This window comes from Perognathus longimembris, chromosome 4, assembly GCF_023159225.1.
Source record: "Perognathus longimembris pacificus isolate PPM17 chromosome 4, ASM2315922v1, whole genome shotgun sequence".
NCBI classification, from domain to species: domain Eukaryota; kingdom Metazoa; phylum Chordata; class Mammalia; order Rodentia; family Heteromyidae; genus Perognathus; species Perognathus longimembris.
This window is the reverse complement of record NC_063164.1, coordinates 22,145,908-22,170,989: the sequence shown is the minus strand read 5'-3', so window position 1 is coordinate 22,170,989 and position 25,082 is coordinate 22,145,908. Positions and strand designations below refer to the sequence as shown.

General features: G+C 38.4%; 1 protein-coding gene and 1 long non-coding RNA gene across 2 annotated transcripts in view; one reads left to right on the top strand and one right to left on the bottom strand.

Moving 5' to 3' along the window:
* Positions 1–25,082, bottom strand: part of Acadl (acyl-CoA dehydrogenase long chain) — a 37,290-nt gene extending 12,208 nt beyond the window's left edge. Inside the window, exons 1-8 of the mRNA XM_048344833.1 lie at positions 24,947–25,082; positions 19,785–19,940; positions 17,416–17,553; positions 14,733–14,897; positions 7,114–7,180; positions 3,108–3,272; positions 2,340–2,441; positions 1,422–1,535 (exon numbers count right to left, since the gene is read on the bottom strand). Of these exons, the coding sequence (XP_048200790.1) occupies positions 1,422–1,535; positions 2,340–2,441; positions 3,108–3,272; positions 7,114–7,180; positions 14,733–14,897; positions 17,416–17,553; positions 19,785–19,940; positions 24,947–25,023 (984 nt within the window). The 5' untranslated portion in view covers positions 25,024–25,082. The remainder of the gene's footprint in view (positions 1–1,421; positions 1,536–2,339; positions 2,442–3,107; positions 3,273–7,113; positions 7,181–14,732; positions 14,898–17,415; positions 17,554–19,784; positions 19,941–24,946) is intronic.
* LOC125350341 lies at positions 5,051–5,259 on the top strand. Its single transcript, XR_007210719.1, has 2 exons — positions 5,051–5,093; positions 5,125–5,259. It is a non-coding gene; the product is annotated as an uncharacterized LOC125350341 (long non-coding RNA).

The following is a 25,082-nucleotide window of genomic DNA, read 5'->3' as shown; positions in this document are numbered from 1 at the left end:
CACACACATAAAAAGACACAGAGAAAGTTCAGTTCAGAAGCAACAAGAGGAAATTTGTAAAACAATCCCCTGTATTCTAACAAAATAGAGCAAGACATTATTTAAGGAAAAAACAGTATTAATGGCTGATCTAAGTAAAAGTGTATTTTAACAGGCAATATTAAAAGCACTTTGTGGGGCTGGGAATATGGCCTAGTGGCAAGAGTGCTCGCCTCGTATACAGGTGCTGGGGAATTGAACCCAGGACCACATATACAGAAAATGGCCAGAAGTGGCGCTGTGGCTCAGGTGGCAGAGTGCTAGCCTTGAGCAAAAAGAAGCCAGGGACAGTACTCAGGCCCTGAGTCCAAGGCCCAGGACTGGCCAAAAAAAAAAAAAAAAAGCACTTTGTGTTTATTCCATCAAGTCCTCACAGTAACTATATGAAAGTTACTAATCCTATTCAAAAATAGGACAATATTTCTTTTTATAAGTTTTGCAAACAAGCAGAAAAATATTTCTGAGAGAAGACAATTTACCACAGAAATTTCAGGAACTATATTAGGACTTAAAAACACACTTGCACACAATCTCCCTAATGCTGATTCTAAAAATTGTGCTTCATCCCTTCACAAAGACATTGAGCCAAGGTCATTTTCTTTAAAAAATCTTGTTTGGGTTCTTTTCTTAACGTGTGTGTGTGTGTGTGTGTGTGTGTGTGTGTGTGTGTGTGTGTGTGTGTGTTTTCTTTCTTTGTCTGGGGATTGAGCCCAAGACACTGTTCTTGGTCAGCATCTGCTTACAAATTTTAAAATACAATTCTCACTCAAAGTTTTCAACCAGTGAGATACTTCACAAGTTTCATGACTGCAATGTTTATAAACTGTATTTTTTGGGCCAGTACTGGGGACTGAACTCAGAACTTCAAGCTATAATTTGGCTGGCACTCTACCACTTGAGCTATGCCAGTCTGGCATTTTGTTGATTATTTTGTAGATGGCCTCTTGTGGACTTTTCTATTCAGGCTAACTTTAAATCACAATCCTCCAGGTCTCAGCCTTTTGGGTAGCTAGGATTATAAGTGTGAGACACCAGCACACACTAAACATAAACTTGCTTCTGTATAAGAAACTAGAGGGCCCACAATTTGGTCCCATCAACTGTTACTGGAAATCCTCTTCACCTTTCTGATTTACTTAGTTTCCTAACTTTTATTACCAGTTGTCTTTCCAGACTTTACCTTTCTTATTTCAACTTCAAATCTTGTAGTTTCCCTTAAGTCTCTGTGCTTAGTTCCTTTTTTTTCTTATTTTGCACTCTATTTCCCCCAAGAATCTCATCTACTTTCATGGTTTCCTAAAACATCTTATATGAAAATTAAGCAAATTTATGTTCATCCAAGACTTACTCCAGTTAAACAGATAAACTAATAATGAGCTTACCTGTATATGAGCAACTGTTTTTCCAAAAGCTTTTCTCTGCTTAACATAGTTCCTGGTTTCTTCAAACATGAATTCACAGGCCGAAATTGCTATATCAGCGATTAGTAGCCTTTCCTATAACCCAAAAATTAGGTCTTAAACATATTCTAATTATATAAATAATTTTAACATAATTTTAATTACAATAAATTCAGCAAGTAACCTTATAATTCTTTATTTCCATAAATGACTATATGTAATATATATAATTAAATGTAATTTATAATTTATGATTTTTATTTACTGATATTCGTGTACTGTATAATAATGTACCTGTAGAATTCAGTATCTTAAAGTGCACAGGTTAAATTCTACTTATATGAACAAATTAGCCTTAGGCAGCTTAATTTTATTATGCTAGAATTAAATGCTAATAAATACATTTCACTTAAATGATACTACCTCTAGCTCTTTATCCTTGTTTTGTGTTTAGTTCATGTCATGGCAGTCACCAGACAAATCTAGCCTACAACAGGCTGACATGTAAGACCCTGTAATCATTACTGAGCAACTATATGCCAAAAACAGATGTGAAAATGATTGGGACTACAATTTTTAGTTTGAATTTAACCTCTTTACCATTTGACTCAGATGTTTAAAAACTGCCAAAAGTTTTTGGTGACACTTATGAAGAGCTAAAAGCTCCTGTCTTGTAGTTAACAAACCGAAATCATTCGAAGAACTACAGAACTGAAACACCTATGTTCCTTACTTACTTTATAAGTTTGGGTTGGATGTCATTGAATTCAGTTATTTATATAGCTTATATCAATCATAGTTTCTAAACTTTATAGTCAAATAGTTGATGTATTTTGCAAGCATGGATCTATATAGTTCTGTATTTTCCTAAAAGATAGAATCTTTATAAACATTTCTAACCTGTGGAAGCTCTTGCATGAGGTAGTAGAAACCTTTATTCTCTTCTCCAAGTAGGGCACTAGCTGGCAATCGAACATCTTCAAAGAATAGTTCTGCAGTATCCTAGAAGGCCATACAATTAAAGTAGAGAATCAGCTCATTTAAGTTTCCAATAACCTCGTGAGGAAACGTCTACAATTTCCATAAAAGAAAAAACATAAGAAGTCACATAAAAACTTATTGAACAAGTGGTAAACCAGTAATTCAAATTCAGATCCATCTGACCAAAAACTTGTGACTTTTGCATGGTAATTCACTGTCATTCATGTTCTAGGTACTGGAAAAAGAATTTCAAATATAATATGTTATATAGAGTATATGTTGTATGCATATTTATGTTATATATTATATAAAATTATATAATAAATATTACATTTTATGTATAAGTACATATATTATATATAAAAACATCAGGTTTTATCAAATAGGAGAAACATTTTCTTATTTCAGTTCTTTAATACATTTCATAAAGAAATAGCTTATTACCTTTGCAGCTAATTTTTCCATTTCTAGGGCTGATATTTCAAACACCTTGAAATATTCCTTTCTTAACTACCACTATGTTATATAGTGGCATTACTGAGAATAAAAGTCCGCTACCATTTGTGAAGAACCTATTTCAGGAATTCCACTTAGGGAATTATGTTTGTACCACATAAAATTCTGTTTGTCTTTTTTGTGACTGGAACTAAATTGAATTACCTGAATATGATTTATATTATAACTTACCTGGGCTTTCAATCCCATTTTATGTAACTTCCGTCCCTTAATAAATCCTTTCATCCCATCTTCCACCAGAAAAAGGCTAATGCCATGGGCGGGAGAGCGAGCTTCACGATTTGTGACAGCAACTACAATCACAACATCACTCATCCACCCGTTAGTGATGAACACCTGCAAAATCCCAAGAACACTATAATGCTCTGCAATATTCATGCTCATGCACAAGTCAGGATTGGGTAAAGCATACTCAAGACTAAAACAGGTTAGGCATGCTTTATATTCTCTCTGTGCCTGATCTAGGTACATGTAAGGTTGATTGTTCATACATGAAGTTAATGGGCCTACATTTATCTCTCCTATCTCATCCCTTACTTCTAGAGTAACAGCAGCTTACCATCATGTTAATGTTAATCAAACTATATGCAAATGCATTTATCTTAGTAGGTTTTTTGTTTTTTTTTTTGGCCAGTCCTAGGCCGTGAACTCAGGGCCTGAGCACTGTCCCTGGCTTCCTTTTTGCTCAAGGCTAGCACTCTGCCACTTGAGCCACAGCGCCACTTCTGGCCATTTTCTGTATATGTGGTGCTGAGGAATCGAACCCAGGGCCTCATGTATACGAGGCAAGCACTCTTGCCACTAGGCCATATTCCCAGCCCCCTTAGTAGGTTTTATATGTATACATACACACACACACACACACACACACACACCATTAGTAGGAAATGAGCGACAAATGAAGGTAGGCAGTGGTGATGAGTTATTGGTAACACATTAATACAAGTCCCTTGCCATTCTTCCCTACTTGGACTCATAGCCATTTCCTACTTCCATATCTATTCCTAATGCTTAGAAAGTTTTGTAGCAAAGAAGAATTCATGAAGGACTTTTACAAATATATTTATCTAAAGATATTCTTCAAAAAAATTCTATATGTCATGACAAAAATTGTTACTTCATTGCATCACTTTTTGCTCAAAAACTTGGAGATGTACTCACTTTAGCAATACATTTACTAAAAACTAGAGCAAAAATTCAAAGTAAGATCTGAAATGAGGGTGTTTAACAGCAGGAAAGAGTTGGGGTGAATAACGATGACTATGTGGTTGAAGTAGTTTGTTTACATGTATAAAAACAGAACAATGAGGGGCTGGTAATATGGCTTAGAGGTAGATTGCTTGCCTAGCATGCCTGAAGCCCTGGGTTCGATTCCTCAGCACCATGTACACAGAAAAAGTTGGGAATGGTGCTGTGGCTCAAGAGGTAGGTAGCATGCTAGCCTTGAGCAAAAAGAAGCCACGAACAGTGAGTGCTCAGGCCAAGTCCCAAGTCACAGGATTGGCAAAAAAAACAGAACAATGTGTATGGATGTTACAAACAAAACTTTTTCTTGTAAAACATGTGCTAATTTTAAAAAATGGATTAAGTAGGGCTCAAAGCTATAATCCTTGTTACTCAGAAGTCTGAGATCTGAGAGTTTTGGCTTGAAGCCAGCAGGAAACTCTATGAGACTCTTACCTCCAATTAATGACATACACACAAAAAAGCCAAAGTAGAGCTGGGGTTCAAGTGGTAAAGTGATAGCCTTGAACACAAAAGCTCCGGGATAGTACCTAACTGAGCCTTGAGTTCAAGCTTCAGGACTAGCACCAAAAACATAAAAATAGATAAAATAAAAAAAGAATTAAAGACATAAAAAATACCTTTTAGGGGCTGGGGATATGGCCTAGTGGCAAGAGTAATTGCCTCATATACATGAAGCCCTGGGTTTGATTCCCCAGCACCACATATACAAAAACGTCCAGAAGTGGCGCTGTGGCTCAAGTGGCAGAGTGCTAGCCTTGAGCGGGAAGAAGCCAGGGACAGTGCTCAGGCCCTGAGTCCAAGGCCCAGGACCGGCAAAAAACAACAACAACAACAAAAAAAAAAAACCCAAAACAAAACACCTTTTAGTTCTCACAATTTTCTTTTCTTTCTACAATAGTAGTGAGTGCTGTGAGTAGTGAGTGCTGTATGTAGCTGATAGTTCAGCTGCAGAGTGAATTTTTTAGTTTTAAATCATGGAATCTAGAAATGGGTACACATATGCTCTCAAATTCAATCTTTGAACTCTATTAACTATAGATAATAAACAAGCAAAAGAATAGACAAAAAAGATGTCGACAGGAAAAAAAAACAAATTCACTTTAATATGCAGATCTAAAAATGATAATAATTAAGCTAAGTTCTTCAAAAGCTCTTGGAAGTAATTACAGAAATCATAGATTCTGATCTCTCTCTCTCTCTCTCTCTCTCTCTTTCTCTCTCTCTCTCTCTCTCTCTGTACCAATACTGAGGCCTGAATTCAGGGCCTCTAGCTCTTGCTTGGTTTGGGGGCTCAAGGCTTACTTATACTTTACTGCTTGAGCCACACACACCTCCACTTTGTGAACCATTTCTACAATAGTCTACCCTAATGTATTTTCATCATGGCTGATTCCACTTTTAAGAAAGTTATGAGAATTCTCCTTGTTACTGGCCTTAGTTTGTTTTCTAATTATGAAAATAAAAATCTGAAATGGGCTGGGTGCCAATGGCTGATGCCTGGAATCTTAGCTATTCAGGAAGCTGAGACCTGAGGACCTCTTGTTGAAGCCAGCCTGAGCAGACAGTCTATGAGACTCTTATCTCCAAATAATTACCAAAAAGCTGGAAGTGGAGCTGAGGCTCAAGTGAAAGAGTAATAGCTTTGAGCAAAAATGTCTAAGGGACAGTGCTCAGGGCCCTGTGTTCATCACCCACTACCATCCATTACACACACACACACACACACACACACACACACACACACACACAGAGGCACTGTCCTGTAACTGATTAAAAATAAAGTTTTTTAAATAAGAAAATATGATTGGGAGGGGAGGGTTGAAGTACAGGGCATGATTAGCATGTGAAAAGACCTAACGCACAAAAATAACCATCGTTTACAACATATTTTCAGAAAGACTCTTTTTTTTTGGCCAGTCCTGGGGCTTGGACTCAGGGCCTGAGCACTGCCCCTATCTTCTTCTTGCTCAAGGCTAGCACTTTGCCATTGAGCCACAGCGCCACTTCTGGCCATTTTCCATATATGAGGTGCTGAGGAATTGAACCCAGGGCTTCATGTATATGAACTCTTGCCACTAGGCCATATTCCCAACCCCCAAAAGGACTCTTTTAAAGCAGTATCGAAAATAGCATCTTTCCTTCACTTAAGACTTAATCAGAGAAACATATTTGTGGTATGTAGCAGACATAATCTTGGACAACATCTTCCCTCAGTTATTTTGTCCCCTGGGATCTGTTTGTTTTTGAATCATATATAACCCTGATTGGAGGTACTTTCCATGTCTATTAGTGGGTTAAGGGATAGAAGGCTCTTGAAATCTATCATGTGATATCTTTTGCTGAGAAGATCTTCTAGAAATGTTTTCATATTTATTAGAGTGTTTTCCTCTGAATTTTTCATCATGATAAAGTTCAACTTTTCTCTGTCCTATTTGGTAAGGGTTGTTTGGATGTTAAATCCATCTTTATGGTATTTGTGAGGAAGAATACAACATGGCATATAAAAAAGGCCACACACACAAGGTAACAAACAGTACAAGAAATGTATCCAATGCCTAACGTATGAAACTGTAACCTCTCTGTACATCAGTTTTATAATAAAAACTTAAAAAAAGGCCACACACATATCTATAATTATATGTTACTATCTCCAAACACTTAAGTGAACTTTTACTGTGTGAGTCCTTAGATGTATCAATCATCGAAAGTTAGTATGACTACTAATCCTAGCAATCTGGAGACTGAGGCAGGAAGAGTTTGGGGCCCTCCTGGTCTACATATTGAGTTACAGGAGAGCCTAAGCTACACAGAGAAACCTTAACACAAAAGAAAAAAATCAGTGAGTAGTCCTGAGATATGGATAACAGTGGCCTGCTTCTAGAGAGAAAGGCTTGAGAAGTTCTTTACACTTGAGAAGTCCTTTACCTACCTTGCTTCCATTGAGAATCCAATCACTTCCATCTTTTTTGGCGTTTGTTCTTACTCCTTGTAAATCACTGTAATTGAAAAAGAAAAAAAAATCAATGAATAAAAATTATACAAATGTTATCATACAAAAACGTATGTGATATGATCATTAAAACTGGATACCCCATTATAGAATTTCTAATAGTAGATGTGTTTTCACACAATTGCAGTAAGAAAAATCACATCTTTTTATAAAGGTCTTCCATGAATAAGTGCATGATTAAGACTACATAAAGTAGGTAGCCTAATCAACACTCAAGACTCCAAAATTCCAAGGCTACTATGTGCCTGAAATTATGTGTCACTATATACCTACTTGCCTCTATGTGCTTTGGTCCCTTCCCTTGTATCTTTTCAGCAAAAACTCAGCTACCTTTAAATAGCTGAAAATGAAATATTTTATACATGTGTGGAAATGTCACAATAAAACATGCATTTCCAATATTTTAAATAATATAAACATTAAAAAAATTTGGAACTAGACATAGGATTTTGATCTCTTAATAGCTAATGCTTTCCTGCAAGGTAATTTTCAACTACATAGAATATATGATTTGACCATGACTTTAACAATCTCCTTCTGATGAACATCTAGATTTCGGAGTATATATCAGAGTAAATAGTATCATGTATGAGTATTCTACATTTCTATGACAAATTTTTGTGATTATTCTTACGTATGGTCTTTATGTTTTTATACTCCATTGCACTGATTGGTGTTACTTGTTTGTTTGTTGGAGACATGGTCTATGTAGCTAAAGCTGACTTCAAACTTGCAATGTTCCTGCCTCTAAATCTTATGTGTTGGGACAATGGGCAAGTGCAATGACTACAGGCAAGTGCCACCATGCCCAACTGTCACAGTGCTTCTTTTCACTCTAAATTGGAATGAATATTGACTCCACAAAGATATGAGGTTCTAGTCCCTAACACCTGTAAATTACCTTACATGGCAAAAGGATCTTTGAGATGTCATTAACTTAAGGATGTTGACATGGGAAGACTATCATAGATTATCTGGATGAGCTCTACACATAATCACAAAATATCCTTATAAGAGAGGGGCAGAGGGAGGTTCCACAAATAGAAAGAGAGAAGGCAATTTTGATAGAGACAATGAGCCAGGGATGCTAGCAGCCATTAGGACATGGAAAAGGCAAAGAGTTGATTCTTCTCTATTTCCTCTGGATACTGTGTTCCTTGCTGATACTTGGATTTGGGTCAAGTGATTTTGGCCTTCAGAATTGTATGTGGGCAGGAAGAAGATGATGGCCAAATAACATGGATTTGCCCTAGCTCTCTCTAACCAAACAGAGATTTGGTTTCCTAAAATGCACTTCTCCACAAGAGATTGACAACAAATATATGAATAAGCAGAGAATTACAAGAACTGAAAAAACTCATAACTTGCACACACAGGACAGAAAATGGCTCAAAGAGCCTTTCCCCATACCCCCATCTCAGCATTGGCAGCTGCAAAAGTGGCCCACAGCTGCCTGAGACTCCAGGACTGACCAGCAGACTGCAGTCCCCAGATTCGGACACAGAAAACTCCCACAGTGCCAGATCTGGACAACATAGGAAGGAACAGAGACCATGGCAAGCAACCCAGACCCAGGGAGCTCCAATGGCACCAGGGCCAGCCCAGAACCAACATGGCAGAGCTTTGAGAGAGACTCAGCAGCTCTATGGACAGGTGGGGTAGCAGGAGCAGCTTCATGGCCAATCAGGCACCGAGACCAGAATGGTGAGATTGCAGTATTCAGACACGGAGATTTACCACAGCGTCACCAGTTAGCGCACAACCAACTCCAGGAAGAGTAAGTACCTTGCTCGGGACCCTCACCCCACTGGACACCACAGTTGGTGTGACCCACAGAGCTTGGCCCAGAGTCCTCCCTCTCACCCAAGAAAAGGCACCACACTTGAAGAGGACAAGGAGTCCAGAACCCTTCCTTATCCCCCTCACCCCACCTGATGGCTTCCAACAGGAGGCCATCAGGACTTATACTGGGGGGACGCTATGACCTTGCATCCACCACTGGCCTGGCTGGGGCAGGGAAACCAGGCCTGTTTGAAAACAACACAGACAAAATCTCACTCACCTCTTCTGAAATCTCATGCTGATCCTAGAGGACTAAATTCTGTCTCTCCAGCCCTCCACAGTAGACAGGTCTAAGTCTGGTCCAGAGCCATAAAACACACTCACACCCGAAAGGCCACGCGAGGGAGAGCCAACCAAGGGCCAAAATGCAAACAAACTCCCACACACCCATGGGAGCCCACACCTTCCAAAGTACACCCCATCCCCGAGGTCCCAAGCTAACCTTCCTAGCCCTTGCTGCAGATCCAACCAAGCTACTTTCAGCTAGCCCAGGTCAAAGTGTGCTCACAGATACTTGCTGGCCCAGGGACCCAATGTGGGCATTCTTCTCAGCAGCCCATGGACTATTCTCCAAAATAGATCATATCACAGTACACGTAAGGAACCTAAGCAAATAAAAGAGGACTGGCATAATCCCTTGCATCCTATCAGAACACAGTGGAATCAAACTAGTTCGCAACAAAACTTTTATAGAGGATGAGTAACACACTACTGAATAACATGGGGGTAACAAGAAATTAGAACATTCTTATAATTCAACAAAAATGAAAGCACATCTCAACAGAAACTCTGGGATGCAGCAAAAGCAGTGTTAAGAGGAAAGTTCATACGTGCACACATAAAGAAAACAGAAATAGCTCAAGTAAACAACCTCATGATGTGATCAAAACTGAAAACTGCTAGAGAAAGAAGGAAAAACCAAATCTAAAACAAATAGATGGAAAGAGATAGTAAAGACTGGGGGAGAAATCACCAAAATAGAAACTAAAAAATGGTATACAAAATCAATGAAATAAAAGCTTTTTTTAAAAAAAAAAAAGTAATAAAATTGATAGACCACTTGTGAGATGTGTATGAGGGAAGCATTCTACCACTAGGCCATATTCCCAGCCCAATCCAAATGATTATAAAGGACTACTTCCAGAACCTACACTGGGTTGGGAGTGGGGCTTAGTGGTACAGTGCTTGCCTACCATGCATGGAGCCCTGGGTTTGATTCCTCAGTACCACATAAACAGAAATAACTGGAAGTGGTGCTGTGGCTCAAGTAGTGGAGTTTTAGCATTGAGCAAAAGAAGCTCAAGGGACAGTGCCCAGGCCTTGAGTTCAAGCCCCAGGACTGTCATCAAAATAAAACAAAACCCTTACACTTAAGAAGGAAAACCTATCAGAAATGGAAAAATTTTTAGAAACATACAAACTTCCTAAACTGAACCAAGATGAGATACGCCAGCCAAACAAACCAAATACACACAAGGAGATAAAGGAAGTAACCAGTCTTCCAACAAGGAAAAGCCAAGGCCCAGAGGCATTCACCAGTGAATTCTATTAAGACTTTTAAAGATGAACTAATACCAATATTCCTCAAGCAAAACAGAAACAGAGAGAGCAATTCCAAACTCATTCTATGAAGCCAGTATCTTGCTCATCCCCAAACCAGGTACGGATTCAACATAAAAGAGAATTACAAACCAATTTCTCTTATTAACACAGATGCAAAGCTCCTCAATAAAAGATCAGCCAAGAGAGTCCAAAAACAAATGTTAAAAATCACACAATATGACCAAGTAGGCTTCATCCCATTGATGCAAGGATGGTTTAACATGTGCAAATCAATAAATGTAATTCACCATGTCAAAAAAGCCAAAGATAAGAACTACATGACCTCAATAGATGCAGAAAAAAACCTTCAGCAAAATACAACACCCATTCATGTTAAAAGATTTGAAGGAACTAGGAATAGAAAGAACATTCTTTAAAATAATAAAGGTTATATATGACAGACCAACAGCTAATATCATACTAAATGGGGAAAAACTAAAACCATTTCTCCTAAAATCAGAAACAAAGCAAGAATGGCCACTCTCTCCACTCCTCTTCAATAGAGTTCTGGAATTCTTAGCCAGAGCAATAAGGCAAGAATAAGATATAAAAGGGATTCACATAGGGAAAGAAAAAATTGTACTATCCCTATTTATAGATGACATGATCTTATAGCTAAAGGACACAAAACTCCACCCCCAAACTCCGAGAAATAATCAACCACTTCGACAAAGTACCAGGATACAAAATTAACCCATAAGTCATAGCCTTTCTGTATGTCAACAATGCACAAACAGAAAGGGAAATCATGAAAACAATCATTTGCAATAGCCTCAAAAAAAAAAAAGAACTCACAAAAAAAATTCCCTAGGAATCAATGTAATCAAAGATGTAAAAGATCTTTATAGTGAAAATTATAAAAATCTAAAGAAAAAAATCAAAGCAGATACCAGGAGGGAAGACCTTCCATGTTCATCGATAGGTAGAATCAATATTGTGAAAATGGCCATACTGCCAAAAATCATATATAAATTCAATGCAATCCCAATCAAAATCCCAGTGATGTTCTTTACTGAGACAGACAAAACAATCCAAAAATTCATATGGAACAACAAAGGGCTTAAAATAGCCAAAGCAATTCTAAGCAGGAAAAAAAAAAAGAAAAAGCAATGCCAGATTTCAAACTCTACTACAGAGCCATAATAACAAAAACAGCTCGGTACTGGCCCCAAAATATAACCAAAGATCAATGGAACAGATTAGGAGACCCACAAACAAAATCACATACTTAACAGTCATCTGATATTTGACAAAAGAGCCAAGGACAAACAGTTGAAAAAACACAGCCTCTTCAACAATTGGTGTTTGGAAAACTGTGCAGCCACATGCAGAAAACTAAAAGTGAATCCCAGCCTGTCACCATGCACAAACACCAATTCAAAATAAAAGACCTCAATTTCAGACCTAAAACTCTGAAACTACTGCAAGAGAGAGTAGGAGAAAGATGAGAACCTACAGGTACAGGCAAGAACTTTCTGTATAGAATCCCAGGGGCACAACAGATATGAGACACTTGACAAGTAGGACTACACTAAAATAAAAAGTTTCTGCACAGCTAAGGACATACTTACTAAACTAGGCAGGCACCCAATTGGGAAACTTTTTTTTTTTTTTTTACAGCAATACACCAGACAAAGGCCAATATATACAAGGAGCTCAAGAAACTAACTGCTCCCAAACTTAATACACCAATTACTAAATGGGCAAGGATGCTAAGGAGAGACTTCTAAGAAGAAGTAAGAATGGCAAAGAAACACATGAGGAAATCCACATCATCCTTGGCCAAAAAGAAAATGCAAATCAAAACAACCCTGGGATACCATCTCCAGACCCTTCCCACCCCCCACTTAGATTGGCCAACATTTTGAATTCTAATACTGGCAGGGATGTGGGAAACCTATGTCACTACTGGGAATGTAAACTAGTACAAGCACAATGGAAAGCAGTCTGGTAGTTCCTCAAAAAACTAAACATAGACCTTCCCTAGGACCCTTGGCATCTATGCTGAGCATCATAAGCCAGGATATCCTAAGGACACCTGCACATCCATGTTCATCGCCGCACTATTCACAATACCCAAGATAGGGAAACAACCCAGATGCCCCACAATAGATGATTGGATCAAAAAAATGTGGTACCTCTACAGAATGAAATTTTACATAGCCAGTAGAAGGGAAGAAATAATGTCATTCCCAGGAAAATGGATGGAACTAGAACAACTCATGTTAAGTGAGGTAAGCCAAGATCAGTGCATGTTCTCCCTGATATGTGAAAATTAGAGCCCAAAAGCACTGAGATATGACAAAATACATAGAATTCTAGATACCCACATACAGTGGGGCCAAAAGAGGATGGTCTTAGGGAAGAATCACAAAGGTGCAATACCCAAGTGCTTCCTCATATGTATACAGAATAATATATACACTGAAATGAACTCCAAATATAAGAAAAAAAGGACTTTTGTTAATTTGTTTTTTCTTCTTTTTTTGAATGTGTATTCTTTACCTTATATACAGTGTATTCATGATTAGTAAGTAAAAAGTATCAGCTCCTAATATTTATACATGATTTATTAAAATATTTCTTCTATACAGGAACATATCAAGGTAATAAAAGCAAAATATACTTTGGTGGATTTTCTGTAAACTTTAGATGGGAAATATGAAATTTTTGATGGCAAATATGAAATACTAAAAGTGGTTTAAGGATATACCAATGATGTGCAAGGAATTTCGATTCTTACCATAATCCATTGTTTTATATCTCATGCTCACTAATTAAGCATTGAAGCTCAGAGATTTTATCCAAGGTAACAATAGCTCCAATGCTTCACAAGGCTGCTCTATGATAAACAATTTATTTCTTATTTTCTGTTCTTGCTAAAATAAATACATTATTTCTCATTTTCTGTCTTTTCCTGAGAACCATAATATCCCAATATTCCATTCAGATTACTGAAATAACAGGAAAACATTTATGAAATGCTAAAGTATCACACAAATAAACATAACTACACACTAGGAAGTTGCCTAATAGATGGAAGGAGACGAGCCAATAAAATCCTAGGTAATTTCCAGCAATTCCAACTTTTTCTATACAGCCCAACCAATGAAATATACAGTACCAACACTGTCTAATTGATGCGAGTTATATTACATAATTGTATATAAATGTTCCATTTTCTCTGTTCTTTCCCTCATAATTTTCCTCTTCTCACCAGAATTTCTCAATATTCTTAGTATTCTCTTATATTTTCTTACTTTTAAAACATTCTTCCAACCAATCTCTACAGTTCCAGAAACACATTTTTAACAGCCTGTTTAATATTTCGTGTGAAAATTACCCCACATTTAAAATTCATTACACTGAAGATTCAACTCATATTCTTGGTTGGGTTTTTTTTAACTGTATTTTTGTGTGTTTTCTTTTTTGGTACTGGGGATCGAACCCAGGACGTTGCACTTGCTAGGCAAGCGCTTTGCCACTGAGCTACATCCCAGCCCTCAACTCATATTCTTTCACATAACATTTTGTTGATATCTCAAACACGACATACATTAAAACGACATTTTTATACAGAAATGTCTTTTATTTTCCTATTGAAATTGTAAGTTACGCGAGGCTATGATTAATGCTATGTTCACTTTTGTCTTATATCTAGCTTAATCTTTCATACAATTCAGACATCCCCAAGTATCATAGGAGGATTGGTTGCAGGACCCTTGCAGATACTAAAATCTATAGATGCTAAAGTCCTATACACAACAGTAGTACTTGCATATGATTTACACACATCTTCCTACATATTTTAAATCATCTCTAGCACTTAAAACACCCAAAAAAATGTAAACGTCACATAAGCAGTTATTATACTCAATTGTTTAGGAAATGACAAGAAAAAAAAATGCATGTGTTTGGTACAGATGCCAAGTATAGTTTTCCTAAATATGCCGAATTTGAAGTTGAATCTATGTACAGGATTTGAAGTTGAATCTATGTGTAGAACATATTTTCTCAAAAACATTCATTATTTCTCATTACCTTTGTGTTCTGCACTAATTCTAAGAGATCGAAACCAAAGAATGTTAACTTACCTTCCAGCTCCAGGTTCTGTCATTGCTATGGCCCCAATACATTTGCCCTCGGTCATTTGGGGAATAAAGCGTTCAATCTGTTCTTTTGAGCCATAGTTTGCAATATAGGGCATGACAATATCTGAATGAAGACTGAAACCTGGGCCTGTACAATTTGAATATGCTCTTAAAATGAAGCAGAAAATTTTAAATAATTAATAGCACAAAATAGTTGTAATTTTTTAATTTTTCAACAAAAATAACTATAGTAATAAGAAATAACAAAAAAAAGAAATAACAGCAATGACATATAACACAGTATAACAACAAAGTATAAAAGATCTTATCGTTTTGGGTTTTTTTTGGCAAGTCCTGGGCTTTGGACTCAGGGCCTAAGCACTGTCCCTGGCTTCTTTTTGCTCAAGGCTAGCACTCTGCCACCTGAGCCACAGCGCCACTTCTGGCCATTTTCTGTATATGTGGTCCTGGGTTCAATTCCCCAGCACCTGTATACGAGGCGAGCACTCTTGCCACTAGGCCATATCCCCAGCCCCTAAAAGATCTTATCGTATGGTGTGCTAAAAGTCTTCTCATGAACCTATGATAGTCCTCAATGTTTTTTCCTCTTTGTTTTCACTAGTCTCTTAATTGCTGGTTCTAACATATTTACAGTGCTCTATAAGCTCAATAAATACTTAATGAGCTAGGAATTAAAATACTGATCACTTGTAATTCTATTACTCTAACACAGCACCTACTTTTATTATGGCCAACAACATTTGGGATAGATTCTATTATAGGTGTAGTCAAACTGTGAATTTCGTACTTTGCTATTTTCTTCTGACCTAAGATCTTCATTTTGTACTTTTATTAATTATAATCTTAAAATGATGAGGGTTAAAGGCATGGCACAAGTGGGAGAATACTGCCTACAAGCTAAAGGGTGAGTTTAATCCCCAGTTTGAAAAAAAGAACCTGCAAAATATTCCAAATTCTTATTGCATATGTCCCATAATTCACTTACAATAAATTCACGCACCACTGAACATTTAGACTGCTTTGAAATTTGGGAGATTATGATCTAATACAGCAATAATTTCTAATGTGGTAATATATAAACAAAGCTTCTATTTTTCCTATTTTGTCAAGATAAAATCTCCAAAATGACATAGTAGGAAAAGAGCAGTAGTATTTTCATTTTTCATAAATATATACATATATATTTCCTTTTTTTTTTTTTTTTTGGCCAGTCCTGGGCCTTGGACTCAGGGCCTGAGCACTGTCCCTGGTTTCTTCCCGCTCAAGGCTAGCACTCTGCCACCTTAGCCACAGCGCCCCTGCTGGCCGTTTTCCATATATGTGGTGCTGGGGAATCGAACCTAGAGCTTCATGTGTAAGAGGCAAGCGCTCTTGCCACTAGGCCATATTCCCAGCCCCTATATATTTCTTTTTTAATCTCCAAAATGTAAATGTAATTTACATTGCTACCAATAGTGTATAAATGTGTTACAACTGTAGCAACACTAGATATTACAATATATTATTCTCACTGAAATTGTAAATATGTAAAATGATACCTCTAGGCTAATTTAATTTACATTTGCTTTGTACTAAGGTTGAAAATGTGTGTGTGTGTGTGTGTGTGTGTGTGTGTGTGTGTGTATGAGTATGAGTGTCAGTCCTGAGGCCTCGGAGCCTAGGTATTATTCCTGAAGTTTTGTGCCTCAAGGCTAGCACTGTACCTACCACTTGAGCCACAGCTTCACTTCTGACTTTTTGCTAGTTAACTGGAGATTTAAGTCTCATGAATTTTCTTGCCTGGGCTGGCTTTGAACTGTGATCTTTAGATCTCAGTCTCTGAGTAGCTAGGATTATAGGCATAAGCCACCAGTACCCAGCTAGGATGAACATTTTTCATTAAAAAAAATTGCATTGCTTTTTTGATGAACTGTTACTTCAAATCTTGCTTAGTTTACTTAAAATGCTTATTTATTCTTATTTTTCCATTCTGATGTTATGTTTCAAATTCTGTATTAAAAGGGGAAAAAAACATATGAACCAACCCAAAACAAAACTATCTCATTAACTTTTTTTTCTTTTGGTGGGTTATGGGGCTTGAACTCAGGGCTTGGGCCTTGTCCCTGAGCTTTTCCCACTCAAGGCTAGCACCCTACAACTTTTTTTAAAATTTTATTTATTAATTGAATACAAATTTTTTGGACAGGGTGTTGTGCAAAAAGGGTACAGTTACATAGTAGGGGAGTGTGTACATTTCTTGTGATATCTTACGCCCTGTTTTTCTTTCCCTTCTCTAGGTAGACAGCACCCTACAACTTTGAGCCGCAGTACCACTTCCAGTTTTCTGGTGGCTAATTAGAGATAAGAGTCTCACAGGAACTTTTCAGTCCAGGCTGGCTTTTAACCACGATCCTCAGATCTCAGCCTCCTGAGCAGTTAGGATTATAGGAGTGTGCCACCAGTGCCCAGCTATCTCGTTAACTTTCAATAGTATGTATCTCAAGAACTTCAAATAGGATTTTATCTTCTCACATCCAAAAAATGTCCAAGAGTATATGAGTAGTGTAATCTGTCACATTTTGCACTGAATTTTCAATATTCCAAAAATGGAAGTAAACATTTTTGTTATCATTTCAAAAAGGTGAATCTATAAAACAGATTCAAATTCAAATGTCTTCATACTTACTGCTCCTCCCACGTAACAGCTGTGGAGAGCAAGTCACCACCAATACCACCATGTTTCTCTGCAATGTTGACACCAAGCAGTCCTTGTTTTCCAGCTTTTTCCCAAAGCTCTCTACTCACTTCTCCAGCTTTCTCCCACCTGCAAATAATGAATGTACAAAAATAAGACATAGTTCTTTCAAATCATCTTAATGGTCACTTTTTGAATTTATGAATGATTCTGTGTAGGATGCTTCCTTAATTTATAGTAACTCAAAACATTGGGCAAACCTCCCGCTTCTTTTTTGTTTTTGCCACCAGTCCTAGGTCTTGAACTCAGGGCCTGAGCACTGTCCCTGGCTTCATTTTGCTCAAGTCTAGCACTCTACCACTTGAGCCACAGCACTACTTCCAGCTTTTTCTATATATGTGGTGCTGAGGTATCAAACCCAGGGCAAGTATACGAGGCGAGCTCTTTACCACTAGGCTATATTCTCAGCCCCCAAACCTCCCACTTCTATCTGACTTCACTGTCATTTCTCTTTCTTTTTCATTCTTTTGTTTGCTACTTTTGTCCTTTGAACCCAAGGACAAAAGCATTGTCCCCAAGCTTTTGTTGTCAAGACAAGCACACTAGCACTTGACCAGCTTCCAGCTTTTTTCTGGTTAACTGGACATAAGGATCTCAGATTTTCCTGTCCAGCACTGTCTTCAAACCGTGATACTCAGACCTCAGCCTTCTCAGTAGCTAGAATTATGGGCACGAGCCATAGGCATCTGGCGATTAATATCATTAATATTCATATCCCTTGGTATGAATATTAATATCCACCAATATTCACTGGTATTATGGATGACATGGTGTTTCACTTGGTACAGCCTTAGTTGTGACATATGGTCTTGAAAGTTTGTGCAATGTGCCTTGTAAGGTCTACGTATTTACTTAAAAGCTAAACTCATGGGAAAAGAATACCAAAGCCAACGAAGTACAAAGTAGTCTCATTAAATCTAAGTAAGAACAATAGGACAGTAGAAGCACCTTGCAGCATACATCTGTCAAATAAATTTCTGATTGTGACAAATCATTGTCTTCTTCACTATCACTCTATTTTACACTAGGGATTTGAAACCTAGGGCCTCAAGAATATAAACAAGTACTGTACACCTAAGATATAGCCCTAATCCCAGCTCTTCCTTTCAAATGGGAATGGTGAAATGAGGAAAACAGGTGGCTAGTTAGTGATAGCCAACAAATTTTCAATTTCTTATTTTTGGAATGGTTTACATACTAAGACATGGGGTATTTGAAGATACTAGGATAAGAGTTTAGAAAAGTTTATTTTCACATCAAAACCTCATTAAAAGTAGTGAAGAAATAAAAATTCTCCTAGAACCAATTATACTATAATTCTCTTTACAGTCTAGCTAATTTGGGCATTGTAGCCAAAAATTATTCATTACAAAACTACTGGAAGCATATTTGATCATTCTACTTTCTTCTTTAATGGGGGGGGCGAGCAGTAGTGGGGCTTAATGTCAGCCCCTTGATGTTAAGCACTCTTCTTTGACTTTTTCACTCAAGGCTGGTATTCTACCACTTGAGCCACAGCTCTACTTCTATTTTTTTCTTGGTTAACTGGAGTTTCACGGACTTTTCTGCCCAGGATGGCTTCAAACCATGACTCCCAGACCTCAGTTTTCTCCATACCTAGGATTATAGGTGTCTATATGCTACTAATCTGGGGCAGGAAGCTTATATTAAATAATATCTGAAAACTATTGTACAGCCAGGAACCAGTGGATCACACCTGTAATCCTAGCTACTCAGGAGATGGAGATCTGAAAATCATAGTTAAAAGCAGCCTGGGAAGGAAAGTCTATGAGGTTCTACTTAGCAATTAACTAACAAATAGCTGGAAATGGAGCTGTGGCTCAAGTGAAAGAACACTAGTCTTGAGCAAAATTTTAAGAAGCTCAGGGGCAGTGTCTAGGCCCTGATTTCAAGCTCTAGGGCCAGCATAAAAGGAAAAAAAGAGAAAAGGAAACAGATACAATTTCAAAAAAGTTAATTAAAATTTTTTTAAAGTTCATTCATTTAAACAGCTATGAACAGAGCTGAGGATAAAGCATGGAGAAGGATAAATGCTTAGGATGAGAAGGGCTCTGGGCTTGAGACTTAGCACCATTAGATAGATAGATAGATAGATAGACAGATAGACAGACAGACAGATAGATAAATAGCTATGAACTAAAGGAATAATCCTGGAACCTAAGAATATTATGAAGAGAGGTAAAAAAATGCTACTAAGACACAAAACCCTACTTTTTCTGTATAACATACAATGTTTGAGGAAATATTTTTCTTATATTAAAGGAAAGTATGCTACTTACTCTGAGTGATAAGGAACCACTTCTTCCTGAAAGAACTTCCTTACACTTTCCCGGAAAAGGTCATGTTCTGAAGAAAAGATTCTTCTAATTCCTATGTCTGTTAATTTTTTTGCAGAAGATGTTTCTAGACGTCCTTCTCCTCCAGAATGAGAACATCTTAAAAATATGCATTAAAAATGAATCATTAAGCAGTTTATCATTAATTCATTCTCCACTTCTAAATTCTTAAGGGCAATTACTAGAAATAACTACAGGTTTGGGCTGAAGTGAAATACAACACTGTCACATAATACATGGATTCAATTATATAAAATTCAAACAGTACAGGAGAATAATGCTAAGTCTTCATGTTACACAGAATGGTTAAAACAAGGTAAAAGCTTCAAAATTACTATTATATCCAGAATCATACAAATTCAAATGGAAGATATATAAAATGTAAACTGGGTTGATATTATTGCCACATTACAAAACCAGTGTGGGTGTAAATGTGACATTTTCTCTCCTCCCTCTCTTCTCTTGCCACCAAGCTTAAAGAGATTGTTCTATACTTCCTTCATTTAAAGTTCTTTAGTTTTCTTTTTCCTTAGGTCCCTCTGGAAGGACATATCTGTTGTACATTCTCTCTCTCTCTCTCTCTCTCTCTCTCTCTTTCTCTCGCTCTTGCTCTCGCTCTCTTTGCCAGTCCTGGGGCTTGGACTCAGGGCCTGCAGACTGTCCCTGGCTTCTTTTTGCTCATGGCTAGCACTCTACCTCTCGAGCCACAGTGCCACTTGCAGCTTTTTTTCTGTTTATGTGGTGCTGAGGAATCGAACTGAGGGCTTCATGCATGCTAGGCAAGCACTCTACCACTAAGCCACAACCTAGCCCCTCTATTGCACATTTTCAAGGTCACATCAAAAAAAGCTTTTTGTTTTCTACATTACTTTTTTGTTGTTTTAAAGGTGATACACATTTTCTATTGCATAGTATCATCGGTTCCCTCATTCTTTGGTCTGTGTAGCCACTGTGCTCCACTGCTGCACTTTTTCAACATTTTTCCTCTGATTCTGTGCCCCCCCCTTACGATTCCCCAGATTTGCATGTGAATATACATTATGTAAGGTGAAGAGTATAGAGTCATCTGCAAATGAAAAAACAAAATTAAGAAACAAGTCCTTTGCTTCCTTATCTTTGGAGTTTGTTTCAGTATGTGAATTATTTTGTATACATCTGAAGAAGCACTTGGGTATTGCACCTTTGTGATTCTCTCCTAAGACTATCCTTTTTTTTTTTTTTTTTTGTCTCACTGTATGTGAGTATCTGGAGGTTTGTATAATTTGTCATATACCAGTGCATAAAAAAACCCTTTTTCTTGAAAAGTTTTTTTTAAAAATGAATCTGGAAAGAGGATTTAGTCCACTCAGACTTTCAATGTCCTGGTAAAAATCTTGTTCTTCACAATGATGTGTACAATGACTCCTGTGATTTGGAGATGGATCCAAGCAAATCCTAAAGGGACTCACACATCTGCACAGTTGCTTGGAGCAGATCTACTGACTACAAGCTGTTGGTCATCCTAGAGGGCCATGAGTTCAGAGAGCCGATGAAAGACTTGTCTCAAAGGTCTTCATGTTCAGCCCAGCAATGACTGCCTCTTGTAGGAACCAAACCAAGAGTACACACAAGAAATTGAGCACCATTCCCAGTGTAAAGAGTTTAACTTGTCAACCTTCCTTCAACTCATACAGCTTCTTTTGGAACCTGATATGCCATGCAACTCTCTGGACACTAGGGATGAGACCTGCCAGGTCAAAGTACAGCCAGTCACTCACAGAAAAGACCTCTAGAAGTCCCTGGTCACTATTTAGTTCTGGATGGGAAGCATCTGGCTGCAGCAATAGCTACAGTTCTTCTCCTTCATAGCCATGAGAGGTGCTTCACTGAAGGACACATAGACATGACTCTGGCATATTAGGACTCATGGTACTGCTGCAAATTTAGTGAACCAGTCCTGGTTTTTACTGTTTTTTTTGTGTCCCTAAAATAACTTTATCATATATTCAAATCTTTTTCAGTCTTACTTTAACTTCGGATTTGGTTTCTCTCTCCTAGATTCTGCTGATTTTCTTTTCTTTTTAAAGTCTTGTCTAGAGAAGAACTATTTCAGGTAATCATTCAAAGTAGACTTTTTTTTTTTTGCCAGTCCTGGGCCTTGGACTCAGGGCCTGAGCTTCTTTTGCTCAAGGCTAGCACTCTACCACTTGAGCCACAGCGCCACTTCCGGCTTTTTCTGTTTATGTGGTACTGAGGAATAGAACCCAGGGCTTCAACATGCTAGGCAAGCACTCTACCACTAAGCCACATTCCCAGCTAGTTTCATTTTGTTCTAAGTCACAGCTGCATATAACAGAAATGCTTTGCCTCACCCCAATGCTAGGGATCAAACTCCACATATATTAGGCAAGAGTTCTAGCACTGAGCTACATGCCAGCCCAAGATGCCTTTGAGGTGGTAAACATTAGTAAAACATTAGTGAGAAACATTTAATATTACAGTTTTTATACATTTACTTGGTTTTTGGTCTTCAAACATTTTCCTCGTTGCTACTTTGTCATTTAGATCACTTTATGATGCTCATTCATTCATTTTGTTAACACATTATTTGTTGGATGTCTGTTCTGTGCCACTGAGCTACTAACTTGAGATATAAGATTAGACCCAAGATCCTTGTTCTCATGCTTACATTATAGCAAAAATAGATCATATAACACTAACTCATGAACACCATAAATAAGCAAATTATGTAGTATGTTTGAAAATGACAAATAGCATAGAAAAAAAAAGTGGAGAAGAGACTGGAAGTATAGTATAAAACACTGTAGTCAAAGCAAGCAAAACCAGAATGGTGAAATATATGCATATGTTCAAAGATCATACTTACTCAAGTTTATTTCTGTAATAAAAAGTTATAGGATGAAAGAATGACTGGAGCAAAAGCTGCAAGTCTAGATGATGTGTGTGATGTTCTAGAAAGAGAAAAAAGGCCAAGTGTGGTTGCAGATGAGGTCACATAAGACTAGGACGTGCACACTATGTAACAGATCAATCACATGGCATTGAACAGAGTAATATTTACTGTATCCCTATAAGTAAAACATAGTGAAGCTTGGCACTGATGGCTTAGGCCTGTAAACCTAGCTATTCCAGAGTCTGAGGATATTGCTTTGAAGTTAATTGCAAGCAGAAAAGCCTATGCGACTCTGCCTGAAATGACCAACAAAAAGCAACGCTGATGGCACGGCTCAAATGGAAGAGTACTAGCTAAGCTGGTGAGATCAGCAAACACAAGCACCCTGAGCTAAACCCCCGTAGAAGCAAGAGAACAAAATGCTGAGACTATGAAACTGGGTGTCTTGATACACTGAGTCATTTGTCAACCAATATAGATGAGTAAGTAATAGAACCAGAAATTGCAGGCACACCTGCCAGGATTTCAAAAGTGTTTAACCTTATTATAGAGGCATATCTGGAAAGTTTTTAAGTAAAATACTTTAAGGCTTGCAAAAGTAAAAGAGTTAGTGAAAGAATAAAGACTTTGAGATCAGACATAGTTGAAAGAATATGCAGAGGAAAAAAAATCAAACTACTAGGAAACAAGTTTGATGGCACATCTCTTTTCTCTCTCTAGCAGAGGTGAGGGACCTTTTTTTCTGCCAAGGGCCATTTGGATATTTATAATATCTATTATTTACAGGCCATGCAAAATTATCAATAAAGGCAGACAGGTGCAGGCAGATGACAAGCATACATGTCTGTTCCATTGAGTTTCAAAATTATTTTACTGTCCTTAAGACCTGACAGTACAGTCTAAGAAAGCTGTACTGAATAAATTAGCCAGCCCTTCTTTCAAAAAACCACTAATCTCACAAGCTAGGTTCTAATTACTTTTAAGTCCTCATTTACATCTTAAAAAGAAAATCTCCACCAGCACATTCTTTTAACACCTGAAAGCTGGTTGTGCACAATCATGGGTCTCACTCCAGACCTGCTGAATGAGAATCAGAAATAAAACAAGATCTTCAGTGTTTTGTATACATGTAAAAGTTTAAGAAGCTGTTTATAATAGAACTGCAGCCTGTAACCCATTTGGAAAGTCCCTCATGTCTTCCCTTTTCTAGTATTCCCTTTGTGAGCATAAGCTTTCTTTCCATACTTGAACCAAAATAACAAGATCATCTAACAGCACAATGGAGTTATGACGCCAAAAAGATTGAAGACCACTGTCTTCTAAAGTTCTGAGGAAATAGCAGAGAAGCTCTGTGTATCAGAAGGTCTCCTTAACAAAGGCTGTTCCAAGCCTCCACAAACATAAGCATTGTGTTGTAGCTTTAATAGTACTTACACTTCACTACAATGAGGTAATTAGCTACCTTATGAATTAGGCCACCACCCTAATAACGAATCCTAATAAATGTTTTCAGTTTGCTCACCCAGGGAATGGGGCTCTAAACATCAGATGGAATCCGAGCCTTTGATCTTGTTACAAACCTCACCTCAGTCACTGAGCTCCTTAGATCTATTAATCCTTTACCACTTAATCACTTGAAGGATTTGCTATAAATCCAACGCTAATTTAGCTGATGGAGCCTTTGTCATATCATTTAGGTCCGGATTATTTGCCTTGGTTACTTCTTCCGTTCGGCGTGGCCATAGACTAGTTCCCAAGTTCAGAATCAGGTGTCCGTCCCGAGGCAATTCTAACTAGGCCAAAGGTTACGCTGCAGCCGCGCCCTTGCCTAGGAGCAAAGCCCTTCAAACGGTGGGCTCCAGGGGTGGGGAGGAGGGGGTGGAACCCAGTGCCTGGCCCCAGGACCCGAGTGACACGGGGTGCAATCTTTTCTCCCTCCCTTCCCGAGATCAGGGTGTATGCCTGTGGGGGGGGGGGGAGGGGCTGACACCCCGTTTCCCAGCGCCAAAGGCGGTGACACCGGGCAAGCCCCGGCCTGACCGCATCTCCCCACCTGCTCACCTCGGGGGTCCAGCCCCATCCTGGGTCCGGGCACGAATGCCACCCCGCCCTCGCCCCCTTCACCCCCCTCCCCCCTCGCCGCCCTTGGAAGGGGACCATCGTCGCCCTGGGCTGGCACGCTGGGGGCCAGGCAGCCAAGGCCCGCACTCACCTCACGGAGGGCAGCGCGCGGGGTGCACAGCGCCCGCCCAGGACTCGCAAGGACCCGAGGAGAAGGCGTGCGGCCATGGCGGGACTGCACGGGGGACGCGGCAGGGGCGAGGACGCGACTTGGACGTTCCTGGGCG